Source organism: Pimephales promelas, chromosome 21 (genome assembly GCF_988280905.1).
Source record: "Pimephales promelas chromosome 21, fPimPro1.hap1.1, whole genome shotgun sequence".
Taxonomy (NCBI): domain Eukaryota; kingdom Metazoa; phylum Chordata; class Actinopteri; order Cypriniformes; family Leuciscidae; genus Pimephales; species Pimephales promelas.
In genome coordinates, this window is record NC_142789.1 from 10,039,253 (window position 1) to 10,052,744 (window position 13,492).

Genomic DNA, 13,492 nt, shown 5'->3' on the forward strand with positions numbered 1-13,492 from the left:
TGTGGGTACTACCTTGGGCCCACGCAGGCAGCCTATATGGGACTGGTTGTATTTGCCAATGTCTCACCCATTTGATAAACCCAAATGGGCCCCATTTGTGTTCCCCATTTTGAGCCCATGCCCTCATTTCCCATTAGTGACCCAACTAGGACCCACATAGGGAGCCCACCTATTTTTGCCCATGTGGGACCGACGTAGCTGACCCAAGTGGGCCCCAGAAAAGATGCCCATTTTGGGACCATACCCACTTGGTACCCACGTAGCCCAAGCATAAACCATGTGGGGCCCACATATACATGTTGGCTGGGTACTTATACTTTTTAAGCTTATACTTTAATAATGGCTATTCTTGGTCAATAAAATAAAAAGAGACAAGGTTGTGTCGTTTTATTTTATACAGCCTATATGTTAGACTATTTTAATCTATAGTCTATACAAAATATATCACCAACACGTCATGTTTTCTTTTTTTTTTCTTTTTTTTTCATGTATGGGAATTTCATATATCAATTTCCATAATAACAATTAACATTGCATTTCGAATCTCTGTGAATATGGTAAGGCAGTATAAACTCAGGTAAACCTCAATCACATTTTATCTTAGCCAAAAACTGTTTTAATATTAATAGCATAACAGAAAGGTTGCTGGCTAAGAGTTTAAAAAAAAGTAGCTTTTTGAGGTGTGCAAAACTGTCCCAATTCTGCTCTTCACAGCTTCGGGCCCTTGCGCTCTTTCTCCGCTAAGTGCACTTTCAACAAGTGTCCACTTCGAGGAAGGCCTTAGGGCTCAAGTGAGTATTGGGACAGGGCCTATGCATGCTACGCGTCGAGTCCGCTTTGAAAAGTTAAAAGCACAAAGGAAATACATATTGATGGACAGTGTATTAAACAGTATTTATCTATACAATAGTTTATTGAGCCTTTTCTTTAAACAGTTTTAAATTTCAGTTACTATGCGCGTGAAGAACAATAGTGCTCTGACTCTGGTGAGGTGATCTAACTGACAGCGTCCGACACCTGGTAGGAAGTAACACGATAGTTACAGGAATAAAGTCTAGCAAGATAATGTTGTTTTATGCGAAAACATAGACCATGAATAATCAAGAGTTGATTCAATGTGCGTCTTTATTATGCCAAACTCCATTAACAACTGCCCGCGAACCGGGCCAACGACGTCACCACAGGATACAAACCATATTATGGCATTTCACCGTAACAATCAGAAGCACATTCGTTATTTTGATTGAAGATTCCGCTTCCCATTTGCAGCCCATTTGCAGCAGAGTGAGGTTGGCTGAGATGGCGTGTGCATGTGACTGTGTGTGTGTGTGTGTGTGCGCGCGCGCGGTTTAGCGTGTGACAGACCCCCTCCCTTCCTCCACCCCTAAGGCTACCAGCACAAACAGCAGTCTGATATTTATATTTAAAACGACATTTACTTCATCTTCATCCTGCTAAGTCACCTATCCATGCTTTTTGAGAAGCATCTGAGAAATAAGACAAGATTTGTTTTTCATCCTGTCGAGGACCAAAGCAAGGAATCGTTCATCATCCTGTCGCTTGTGAAATCGGGAATCGCAGGATTATGATGTTTTCTTGAATGTCGTGGGATATTTGGGGATGGGATCTATTCGCCCCTTGGAAACTGAAGACCTGCTTTGAAAATAGCCTTGTACTGTTTTGATCAATATTTTAGAAAACCGCGTAAAAAAATAATATCTTCTTGTAGGATACAGATATAGATCAATTTAAATAGACCTGATTTGGAGATCAACTCCAGTGCTTCAGTGTCTGGGCTGACTTTTAATACGCGCACTCAGATGGAAACCTGGACATTGTAAATCATTGATCACTAGAAACAGCAGAATTATAGGCTACAAATAGACTAACAAACATATAGTTTAAGCTGACTCCCAGATGTGAAAGTGTTCGAGGTTCCCTGGGCTTCCCTAATCTAAGGGATTAGTTGTATTCAATATAACAGAACAGTCTTCGGAGAGTCCATCATGCCCACCTCTCGGTCCGGGGCGTGCACGGTGGAATATTGGGTCGATGGATCGCGCCGAGATGCGACAGTGGAGGATTTCTATAGCATGGGCCCAGAATTAGGCAGGTGAGTAGTCTACATTACTTCATCCTATTAACATAGGTTTTTATATTATATTGAAAATACATGGCATTCACACTATGTAGGCTAACACATTAGTCGACTTATTTTGTTATAACTACTAGTGATTCAAATTAACCGATATGCAGAGTCAGACCCAGATAGCATGTAACCATTGAAACAATGTTGAGTCAGTGTTGATGTGTCAACGCTGATTACATTGAATTGACGTTAGGAAGTGATGTTGATTTAGCATCACTCTTGCTCCCTCAGTTAGTATTGAAATAATGTTCAGATTTCAACCACTAATCAATGGTGTTGCTTGACTTGCTTCAACATTACAAAGTGATGTTGTTTCAACGTCACTCTTCCACCCTCAGTTAATATTGAAATAATGTTCAGATTTCAACCAAAAATCAATGGTAATTGTATTGATTCAACATTAAAAAGTGATATTTTATCAACATCACTTTTGCACCCAGTTAATGTTGAAACTATGTTTAAAAAAATAAAATAAAAATCAATGGTAATGCTATTGAATCAACGTAACATTATGATTGATTCTACATCACTGATGCTGAATCAATATTGAAATTAACAAAAATAATAAATGGTAATATTGTTGAATCAATGTTACACTATGATGTTGAATCTACATCACTGCTGTTGAATCAGCTCATAAATTAACAAGAATAATTTTTGGTAATATGGTTTGATCAATGTTACAATGTGATGTTGATTCTAAATACATTTAGGAATGAAGGAATGTCAATGTTGCCATCAGATGTACTGTACCAAGTTAATGTTGAAACATGAACATTTCTAAAACACTTCAATGGTGTGTCAACAAATTCCTGACCATTTCAAAATTTGGTGAAAACCTTTTAAGATATAAATTACACCTTTTCAGCAGTTGAGTCAATTTATTTTATTCAATCAATCACAGAAATACATTAAAAGATTATTCTTTAAAAAAGAAAGGGGCAGAAATAGGACAAAAGCACTTCAGCCTTGGTCCAGGTGATCCAATGGTTCAGGTTAGGGTTTTCTGTCTTGCATCAGACTACACGTTTCCTCTTTTCCTTGGGGTTCTCTGAAATCTGAAAAAGAAAGAATGATGTTACTCAAGAACGAGTCAATTCAGTTGTCATACATACAATCACATTGAAGAATGTTAATATACTAAACAAAATACGATTCGCTTTTTTTAAGTTGCTGAGCACAAAATATTCTAACTATGATTATAGTATTGTTAAATTCTGTTTATTTAATTTATTTTTCTAAAATCTATTAATACTTTGATATTAAAAAAAAGCACTGGCAGGGGTGTCCGATATCTCCAGCCCTAATTAAACACACCTGAGTCAGATAATCAAGGTCATTAGGATCAATGAAACTTACAGGCTGGTGTGTTGAAGCTAAACTCTTCATGAAGAGGAACAAACTCCTATAGCCATTAACTACATCTCAGTTCATTTTCCAGTAGCACCTCAATGCAGTACACGAGATCCACGGGGAGGAGTCGGATCACGATCCAAGGGGTGGAGATGGGTAGGATTAGGGTTGGGTTTAGGGATTAGGGCTGGATTAAGGGATCAGGGGGCAGAGTTGTGTAGGTTTAAGTGTATGTAAGGTGGGAGGAGTTGGATCTGGATCCGACTCCTCCCCATGGATTTCATGTTCCGCAGTGAGAACCAACTCTCATTTTCTGTCAAACTACTTTTCAAGTAACAAGTTTATCTTGTAGAATAAAAGAGCTTAGGTTTTTTCAATGAACATTTCTTTAAAGGGAGAGTTCAGCCCTTAATGAAAATTCTGCCATATAATTATCTCACCCTCAAGCTGTTCCAACTCTGTATGAGTCTCTTTCTTCCGTTGAACACAAAATAAGATATTTTAAAGAATGTTGGTAACCAGAAAGTTGACGGCAGCCATTGATTTCCATAGTAGGAAAAAAATATGAAAGTCAATGACTACCATCAACCATCTGGTTACCAACACGCTTCACCAAAGAAAGGTTTGGGTAACTTGAGGGTTAATAAATGATGACATAATTTTCATTTCATGCTGAACTATCCCTTTAAAGCTGAAGATTCACCTTATTTTCTTTAAATATGACAAAATAGATGTCAGTCACTTTCTTAATAAACACAAGATGTTTTTTGTTATTGTGTTTCAGTGGAAACCAGTTTAACTGAATGAGTTACATTTCAGTTACAATCAGTTACATTTCTCAAATGTAATACAGATTCAGTAATATGAATGATTACCTGATTAAGCAGTGATAAAATGGTCAGGTGATTATGCTGTCGACAACAACTCAATGTATAATCAATGTCAGCATTATGAGGGTGCTTCTCTTTTTTTTTTTATTGTCCATCTTCATCTGCCTTCACTCCTACTAAAGGAGCAATGTGCTCTGCATAAGAAATGGGCTATGTTTGTAGTGTAACATTCTTGCTCATTTTCATGTGTCCTACACTTGAAATCTGTTAAATGATGTTAGAACTTTATTCAGGAAATTCCAACTGGTGCCTCCCCAGAGGTCCATCATCTACTGGCGCGTGGAAAGCCGAAATGGCAGCCACGTACACCTTAAGAATGGACGGGGAGAGACCCGTAGAGAAATGGTCTTGGAGAAATTCCAGAACTGAAGCCATCGGGCAGTTTACTGGATCTAGCCCCTGTTCTCTACACCAAGTGACAAACACATTCCACTTGAGGCCATATAATCTCTTGGTAGACGGAGCCCTAGAGCTAAGTATGGTTTCGACCACTCCAGCTGATAAGCCAGCATTCAGGTACTGAACCCCCTCAGAGGCCAGACCCACAGTTTCCACAACTCTGGCGAGGGTGGAAGATTGTGCCCTCCGCCTGAGACAACAGATTCCTCCTCAGAGGAATCTGCCACGGCGGAGCTATGAGGAGTGATATTATGTCCGAGAACCAAACTCGCGTTGGCCATCTTGGGGCAACCAGAAGTAGACTGATGCCCTCCTGACGGACCCTCTCCAGGACTCCCGGGAGCAGAGCGATCGGGGGAAATGCGTACAGGCGAAGCCTCGGCCAGGCCTGTACCATGGCATCCAACCCCAGTGGGGCTGGATGTGAGAGGGAAAACCAAAGTGGACAGTGGGACGTCTCTCGAGACGCAAACAGATCCACTTCCATTGGTCCAAACCTCTCCCATATGGACTTCACCACCTCCGGATGAAGTCTCCATTCCCCGGGCCTCAGCCCCTGCCTCAACAGGATGTCTGCTCCCTGATTCTGAACCCCCGGAATATACATTGCTCTTATTGACAGTATCTTCCCCTGGGACCAAAGGATAATTTGATGCGCCAGTCTGCATAGAGGGCGCGATCTGAGTCCCCCTTGTCGGTTTAGATAGGCCACCACTGACGTATTGTCTGTCCGCACTAAGACGTGGTGACCCTTGAGGTCTGGGAGGAAGCTCCTCAAAGCCCTGAACACAGCCAACATCTCTATGCAGTTTATATGCCAAGTGCGATGATGGTCCTGCCATTGACCCCTGGCAAAGCGGCCGTCCATGACCGAGCCCCAGCCAGTAAGGGAGGCGTCCGTCGAAACGGTTTCCCGGTGACATGACACCCCCAACACTGGCCCTTGGGATAGGAACCAAGGTTTCTTCCATATGTGCAGAGAACGAAGGCATCTGGGCATTACTCTGATCATACGAAACGGATTCCCCCTGGGGGAGAACCCCTTGGTTTTCAACCACCACTGAATAGGCCTCATTTGTAGGAGGCACAAAGGGATAACGTTGGATGCCACTGCCATGAGGTCCAGCATCCTTTGAAAGTGTTTTACAGTGATGGCCTGGCCCAGCTTCACCCTGGATACCATCGCCAGAATCGACTTGACACGTGCGGGAGACATTCATGCTCGCATTGTAGTCGAATTCCACACGACTCCCAAAAAAGTCGTGGACTGGGATGGTTCTAGCACACTCTTCTTCATATTGAGTCTTAACCCCAATTTTTGAATGTGGCCAAGAACGACATCTCGATGCCGAACTGCCATCTCCCGAGACTGAGCCAGAATGAGCCAGTCGTCGAGATAATTTAATATACGGACCCCTTGAAGTCTCAGTGGAGCAAGGGCTACGTCCATACACTTGGTGAATGTGCGGGGAGAGAGTGCTAGGCCGAACGGAAGAACCCGATATTGGTAAGCTTCGCCCCCGAAAGCGAACCTCAGGTATCTCCTGTGACATGGAAGGATGGAGATGTGAAAATAGGCGTCTTTCAGATCTATTGTGACAAACCAGTCCTCGGACCTGATTTGACTCACGATTGCAGGAATGGTCAACATTTTGAATTTGAACCTCCTCAGAGATCGATTCAAAACCCTGAGATCTAAAATTGGCCTTAACCCCCCATCCTTTTTTGGAACTATAAAGTACCCATAGACGTTGGAACAGGGGGGGCGGGAGGGGCGGCCGCCCCCCCTCCTACGGCCGCCCCCCTCCCCCGGCCGCCCCCTAAATTCACCTAAGCACGGGCGTCAGTTTGAAATTTGGAAGTGCTGGGTACAAACTTGTCAAACTGTGCAGCCTTTCTATTCAACCCATAAATAAATAAATCGATCCGCCAGATTTCATTTTCTTTTTGAGTCCTGAATAAAGTAATATCATATCATCATCATTTGACCGTTTGAATGGTCTAGTGGTAGCTCTTTTGCCCAGAGTGCCAGAGGTTACGGGTTCTAATCCGCCCTAGGTACAGTTTTTTTTCTCTCTCATCAAAACAAAATATATGTCCATCTGTGGTTACAGTCAATATCAAGCATAGGACACATTTATTTTGTGATTTTACCGGAATGAATAGAGTCTCCGACGTAAAGGCGATTAAAGTGTGCGTCCGAGTGAAGACTGCGCGCCACAGAGAACATAGCCTACAACTGACAGCAGCGGCAACAAGCGTTCCTCTTGATTTCAAAAACAAAACATTTTAGCGCTAGATCTCTTATTTAAACGAACTAAATTAATGCTCTGCTTAACAGGATATGTTTTATTCATGTTTAAAACGTTTTATTTTCCGATATATGGTGACTCAAGCACTGATGGATCAAGGAGCGGTCCATCAGTAGAGTCACCATATCGGAAAACATTTGGAATGGGTCAGACATAGCCCACAGTAATTCTGACTTATTATGTTTTTTAAAAGAATTTCGTTATTATAAATTGTATTTCATTTTAATCAATCGTTTTAATCAACAAGTTGACTGATAAATTCTCAGAAAATGGATTTAATACCAATATTTTGAAACGTAATTCCAATATTTTGTGCGTAATTCTTTTCCTAGAGGGCTCCACTGCGAGAACAACCTCGGTTGTCTCACAGCGGAGGGGGCAGCGCTCCGAGGTCCCACCACAGTTAGGACCTCTTTCCCGAAGCCCTCCTAGCCTGAATGACGTCCCTCAGGTCACCCTTCTGGCTGGATGACTTCGATTTCTGAGAGCGTTTCCTCTTTTGACGGATTTACAAACGGTTTGGTTTCTTACAAACGTTATTAACGTGGCTATAATTCTGGATGATTATTTATTTATACACTTATTATTCCTAAGTATGCAGTATTATAACTACATCTTTGCCGTTTATAACAAACCAGACCGTTTGAAAATCGGTAGAAAATTGAGCAAGTTACGGTGATTTAAAAAGTACATGCACCATTAAAACAATGTTACCAGTGAGCGAGCTGCCTGTGACAAGATGGCCGCCAGGTGCTGACGTCGACCTCCATTGGCCAGCAGCGCGGACGAGATATCTAGCCTTTATATAGATATCTATAGTTTAAACGCCCCACTGACTGAGAAACACCCACTAGTGTTCTGCGAGATACATGCCTGAATGATCTTGTGCTCATCAACTACAAATCACCGTTAGTTCAATGTCACTGTCTCCACTCATGTGTGCTGTTGGCTTTCATCAACATTTCAATGCTGATCCAACACACTTTAAACATTGAAATGTTAATCTCAACCAAAATGATGGTTTGGATCAAAACTCAACATTGAATTAATGTTACCATGCTATCTGGGTAACCAATATTTAATTAATTATTTTATTTCTGCTTTTTACCACAATAAGTAATCATGAGACTGCAACAATAAAAATGCATGACATATTTATAAATATCATTGTTATGTTGTTACCGATAGTTGGCTGTGTGATTAGTTGATTTGTTTGATTATGATTAGTTATCATTAAAATAAAACTAACTTGAAAATCTGAATAAATAATACATTTGAATAAATTACAGCTATGTAAATAAAGATAACTGATTTAAAATTTGTTCAATTTTGGTAAAATTATTGTTCTGTCGTTATACTTAATTAATGGGTATTTAATGTGTGGAGCTGTTATAATAGTGTTATTTCTGCAGTTGGTTAGGCTAGCAGTTGGTTATATTAACATCTAAAATATAAGTGTTAACATTTGTGTTGCCAGTGTCTATGAGCAGGTGTTCAGGTTTTGTGTTGTAATTAAGGTTTTTGTAATGCTATATGTATTGTGATACTAAATTGTGATACTAGGTATTGTGGTTTCTAAAATAATTTAGCTAAAATTTGATCTCCCTGTATAAACTAAGTATGAGCATGTTAAGAAAACACTCAACCTTTCCAAATGTCACCAAGTATTTTAAAATGTTATCATTACGTCCCAGGATGTGGGATGCAAAATGTTGAGCAATTATGCTGTCACCTAATTTCAGTCTGTCATTATAGCCGTGTAACCTGGCATGAAATTCAGCTCAGAGAAGGACTTCTATGGGGCTCGTTTTCACAGAATTAAATGGTTTTAATGTACGCATATTTCTGCACATTGTATACAGTAACAGTGAGTAGTTTGATGTCTATTACTGATTATGCTGAAGACTGTTTATCAGACACTGATGTCAGGCAGCAGATGGAGAAATGATGTCCTTCTCTTTGAGTGCTTGTCTGATTGAGTCATTAAATGACCATGAAAAGCAAAGATCTGACAGACAACATGAGGACCATATATGGTTATATATATATATATACACATGTATTGTATAACATAACACAGCCATGCAAAAGAGCTTATGCATTAGAGAGGGAAGGTGATTTTGTAATACATGGCATATTATGTTCAGGCTAGTACATCAAGCTGAATCCAGAGTGTTGAGTATTTGTATATGTGAGCATTTTTAAAGCCTTGTCTGAAGTTTAATAGGCCCATTTCGTTTTTGGTTCAGTTTAATTTAGTATGTGTCTTCTTTAAGATTTCATGGCCTCATGGAGACTGATTGTTTCTACTCAGTTGTCATGGAAATGCATGGACATATTAGTGGTGATGGGGAAGATAGAATGTAGGTAGGAACCTCCAAGATTAGGTGAGTGGTGGAGGTTACAATTGTGAAATGCCAACATTTTTATTTCATCAAATTTCTTGGTTTTATTAGCATCTTCCTATCTGTCACTTTGTGATATGTGTTTGCGTATGGTACTTTTTATCATGCTTGTTTATCAAATTTAAGAACCTTATTTAATTATGAGTATATTACGATTGCTTTGTGTTAACCACCAGGGGTGCCACATCTGTTGTGTTTCGCTGTGAAGAGAAGCAGACTGAGAAACATTTTGCTGTGAAGGTCTTGAAGAAAACTGTAAGTTGATTGGTGATTTTCTAGGAGCATATTTATTTTTTTTCTGAAATCCCACAATGACTGTTTGAGATTATTTTCAATGTGTCATCAACTCAGATTGACAAGAAAATTGTGAGGACAGAGATTGGAGTCCTGCTGCGTCTGTCTCATCCAAATATTGTAAGATATTATGTTCCCTGCAATGAATGGTGAATTTCACATTTTTATGAAATATTTCATATTCATTGTTTTCCATTAGAATATGGATAGGCTTGCTCTGATAAGACTGTTCTTTCTATGTTTTCATTTAGATTCGTTTGAAGGAAATTTTTGAGACAGAGACCGAGATCTTTCTCATCCTTGAGCTGGTCACAGGTGGAGAGCTCTTTGACAGGTATTATGTCCTCCATTAATTAGATGCAATTCAAATGTGAAACAGGATTTATGAGGTGCATCATCCGATTAAAGGGATGACTGGAACACAAAAGAAGATATTACGAAATATTGTGTATAACTGTTTTTGCCCACATAATGAAAGGGTGGTGGTGGGGGAGGGCAATAAAATTGCACTAAATTAAATAAACTATTTGCACTAAAGCAAGCCGCCTTTAGTGCCTGTCTTTATAGCAAAAACACGACCACCACGGAACACCTATAGTGGCGTAGATGATAGAGCGTGTAGTTTATGACAGAGTTCAGTGCTCAGACCCGAGTTCGAATCCGCCTTTTGCCGAACATATGAGATGTAAAATTATAAACTAACATGAAAGTCTCTAGCGTTATATTTTGCCAATGAACTAAAAAACAAAACCATGATATGGCTTTTGCCTTCATAAAACAGCACAAGACTTTCTGTTTCACTTTCACAAGGCATTCTGTTTGTTCTGGGTGTTTTAGAGAAACGTGTGCACTTTGCTCACGCGATCAGCATGGTTAGGTTATCTGGTGTTTTCTCCTAAATAAAAGCTCAAGGGTTTATTTCTTGCAAGTGTAGAAATAAGGACAAAAGTATTTTTGTCGGCGGAGCAGTCAGTAAAACATAAGATTATCTTTTAAAATCGAATCGATTGAACACGGAGCAGTTTTTTCCTGTGAGTGAGACTGGAAAACCCATAGTGCACAAAATCGGAGTGATAACAGAATGCTTAGAGTGCAGAGAGGAATGTGCTTTGACTCCAGTCCTGGTTTTGCGTCCGTGCCGTTAGGAGCTCAACATGTATTGAGCTCAACATGATCTGTCTTGCATGCACGATCGCTCTAAACTAGATTAGAGGATATTTTAGCTAATTTGCAGTAAAACTAGTCGATCAAACTAGTGGCTCAACTGTTAGGTTTATAGATAAACTTATCTTTCAGGTATTTTGCCGACTGGCTTGACACTTTAGCGTGAGAAATCGGGAGGGGTGGCGTGAGAGCGTGAGAATTGGCTCAATTGCATGAGTCTCACGCTCAATGCATGAGAGTTGGCAGCCCTGTTTATTGTAAGCCACGCTCTCCTATGTCCCCTGAACGACCGGTTGACTTCCTGATTCTATGAAACCACTCCCTCAGAAACAGCCCACTCCCTCAGAGGCAGTGGGCTCAGATTGGTTAGTTTGGGCCGGTGTGTTGTGATTGGTTAAATTGTCGCTCACGTTGTCCGGAAGGTTAACGCCCATTACCTTTACGGGCGAAACATGCCTGCATTACCTTTACGGGCGAAACATGCCTGCGATCCGGTCCAGATGTAAATAATGGTGTCGAACTGCAGTATCATGAGCCAGAATCAGTCAGACCCAGAAAGCGGCGATGAAGAGAGGCAAACAGAACCTCACCACACACGGCTCTTACAAAACGTTTCTGAATGGTATGCTACATTTTTTAACTTTATACACGTTTGTTTAACACAATAGCATCTGACTGGCAACAATAGCAACTGACTGGCTACTAATGTTATACTCAAACAGCATTGGCATTAGTTTAGGTTCTTGATCAAATCGAAAATAACGTCATAAGGCACATGAAAAATACGTTTAAAACATTAGTACTTATACAAAATTCAGGTCCATTATGTTTGTACGGGTTTGTCGTAGACACAAAATAGCATAACTAGTAGCCTAGTGACTATAAAGCCAGCGCTGGCATTTGAAAAAAATAAAACACAAGGCTACGTCTGGAATTATACATGCAAATGCATTTAAAATGATTAAGTCTTTGCCTACTTACAGGTTGTGGCCCAACAACTGCTGCCTCTGGTTTTAAAGTTGGAACTGCTTCATGTTTTAGTAACAGTTTCTTGTTGAATCTGGCATTGAATTCGTGGAGATTCTGGAAGCTGTCTTCTGTAAAATGCGCAGCACAGAGAGATAAATTACGATCATTTCAGGAACATAATCAAACATAAATTGTATCCATTGTTGACAGCGTCCGTGGGAAGCTCGAACACAGAAGACCTGACAGCTGGGTGAACACAACACACTCGACGAGCCGCAGAAATATGCGCATGCCCTTTTTTGCATTTTCCGGAGGGAGGGTTGATGCAAATGTGTGGGTTAGTGACATCTAAAACCCAGCTGTAGTCCCAATCGAGTCGTTTTTGTAGGCAATATACGTCCTGATTTTTAAAAGACGATATCTCTGCTTACACTAAACTTTCAGTGCTGCAACTTTGCAGATACTGTTCATGCATCAACAATATATTACACACTATTTAAAAAAAAAGTGAAATCGCAAACGACCCCCTTTAATGTGCATTTGTTGTATTTGGAATAAGCCAAAGGTATTACTAAGCAGCATATACCTTTTACACAAATATAATAGACTTATGGTGTATGACTTGTATGTTTTGAAGACACACATAATGAATTTGTAATGTACTTGTAAACTAAGTAAAGTACACTTTAATATCACAAATCAAGCATGTAGGCATATACTTAAAGTATATTAAGTATACTTAAATAAGTTACAAAAGTACACAAAAGTATACACTTAAAGTTATGCTTTACTACAGTTTAATTACAACTAAATACTCAGTACAAAATAAGTTGTTCCACTTCAAGTTAACTAATCATTAACACACTTGAAGTATCCTGAATAAGTCTGGTGGCAAGTATACTTGGCATATTATTTTGTTTCACCACGGATTCATTGCTCTTTGAATAAATAACAGTTTATTGAAACTTGTCGACTTATGGCTCGTTTCCACTGAGGGGTACGGTACGGTACAGTACAGTATGGGTCGGGTCGGTACACCATGATCCGGCTTGCGTTTCCACCGCCAACAGTACCCTTACTTGATAGGCGTGGTGTTTGCTGGAAAGAAGCGATCGACGTCATTTTCGCGCGAAGAAAGCGACATGAACAACAATGGATGACAACAAGTGAACAACAATGGATGACAGACAGCAGATCTTGTTCTTGCTTCTCGGCATGTTTTTCACAAGAAACAAGCGCTGGCATTAGGAGTTTCTCAATACCAAGTAGCCAACGCAAAGTCCGACTCAGGAGGATGATCCCGAGTACACGAGTCCAGTAATTCTGGTAATGGAACAGCGCGTTCTTGAACGTGGCACTCAGCTCGCTCTGGCTCTGCTACTCCGGTTATCTCTGTATGTACATTTTAGGCAACAATAAAACGAAATATGTTATAAAACACCACTCTGCTTCTTTTCGATTTAATTTCATTACATTTTAAACATTATAAAGCACACAAATGTGGTTCAGGCAATGCATAGCCTATTGAGAATGAGGAGTCACGTGCCGATTTGGGCG

General features: G+C 40.2%; 1 protein-coding gene across 1 annotated transcript in view; it reads left to right on the forward strand.

Annotated features, from left to right (window-relative positions):
- Positions 1-1,591: 1,591 nt before the first annotated feature.
- LOC120481468 (calcium/calmodulin-dependent protein kinase type IV) overlaps positions 1,592-13,492 on the forward strand; it is an 81,668-nt gene continuing 69,767 nt past the window's right edge. The window contains exons 1-4 of the mRNA XM_039675134.2: positions 1,592-2,113; positions 9,685-9,763; positions 9,860-9,922; positions 10,054-10,136. Coding sequence (XP_039531068.1) covers positions 2,007-2,113; positions 9,685-9,763; positions 9,860-9,922; positions 10,054-10,136 — 332 coding nt within the window. The 5' untranslated portion in view covers positions 1,592-2,006. The remainder of the gene's footprint in view (positions 2,114-9,684; positions 9,764-9,859; positions 9,923-10,053; positions 10,137-13,492) is intronic.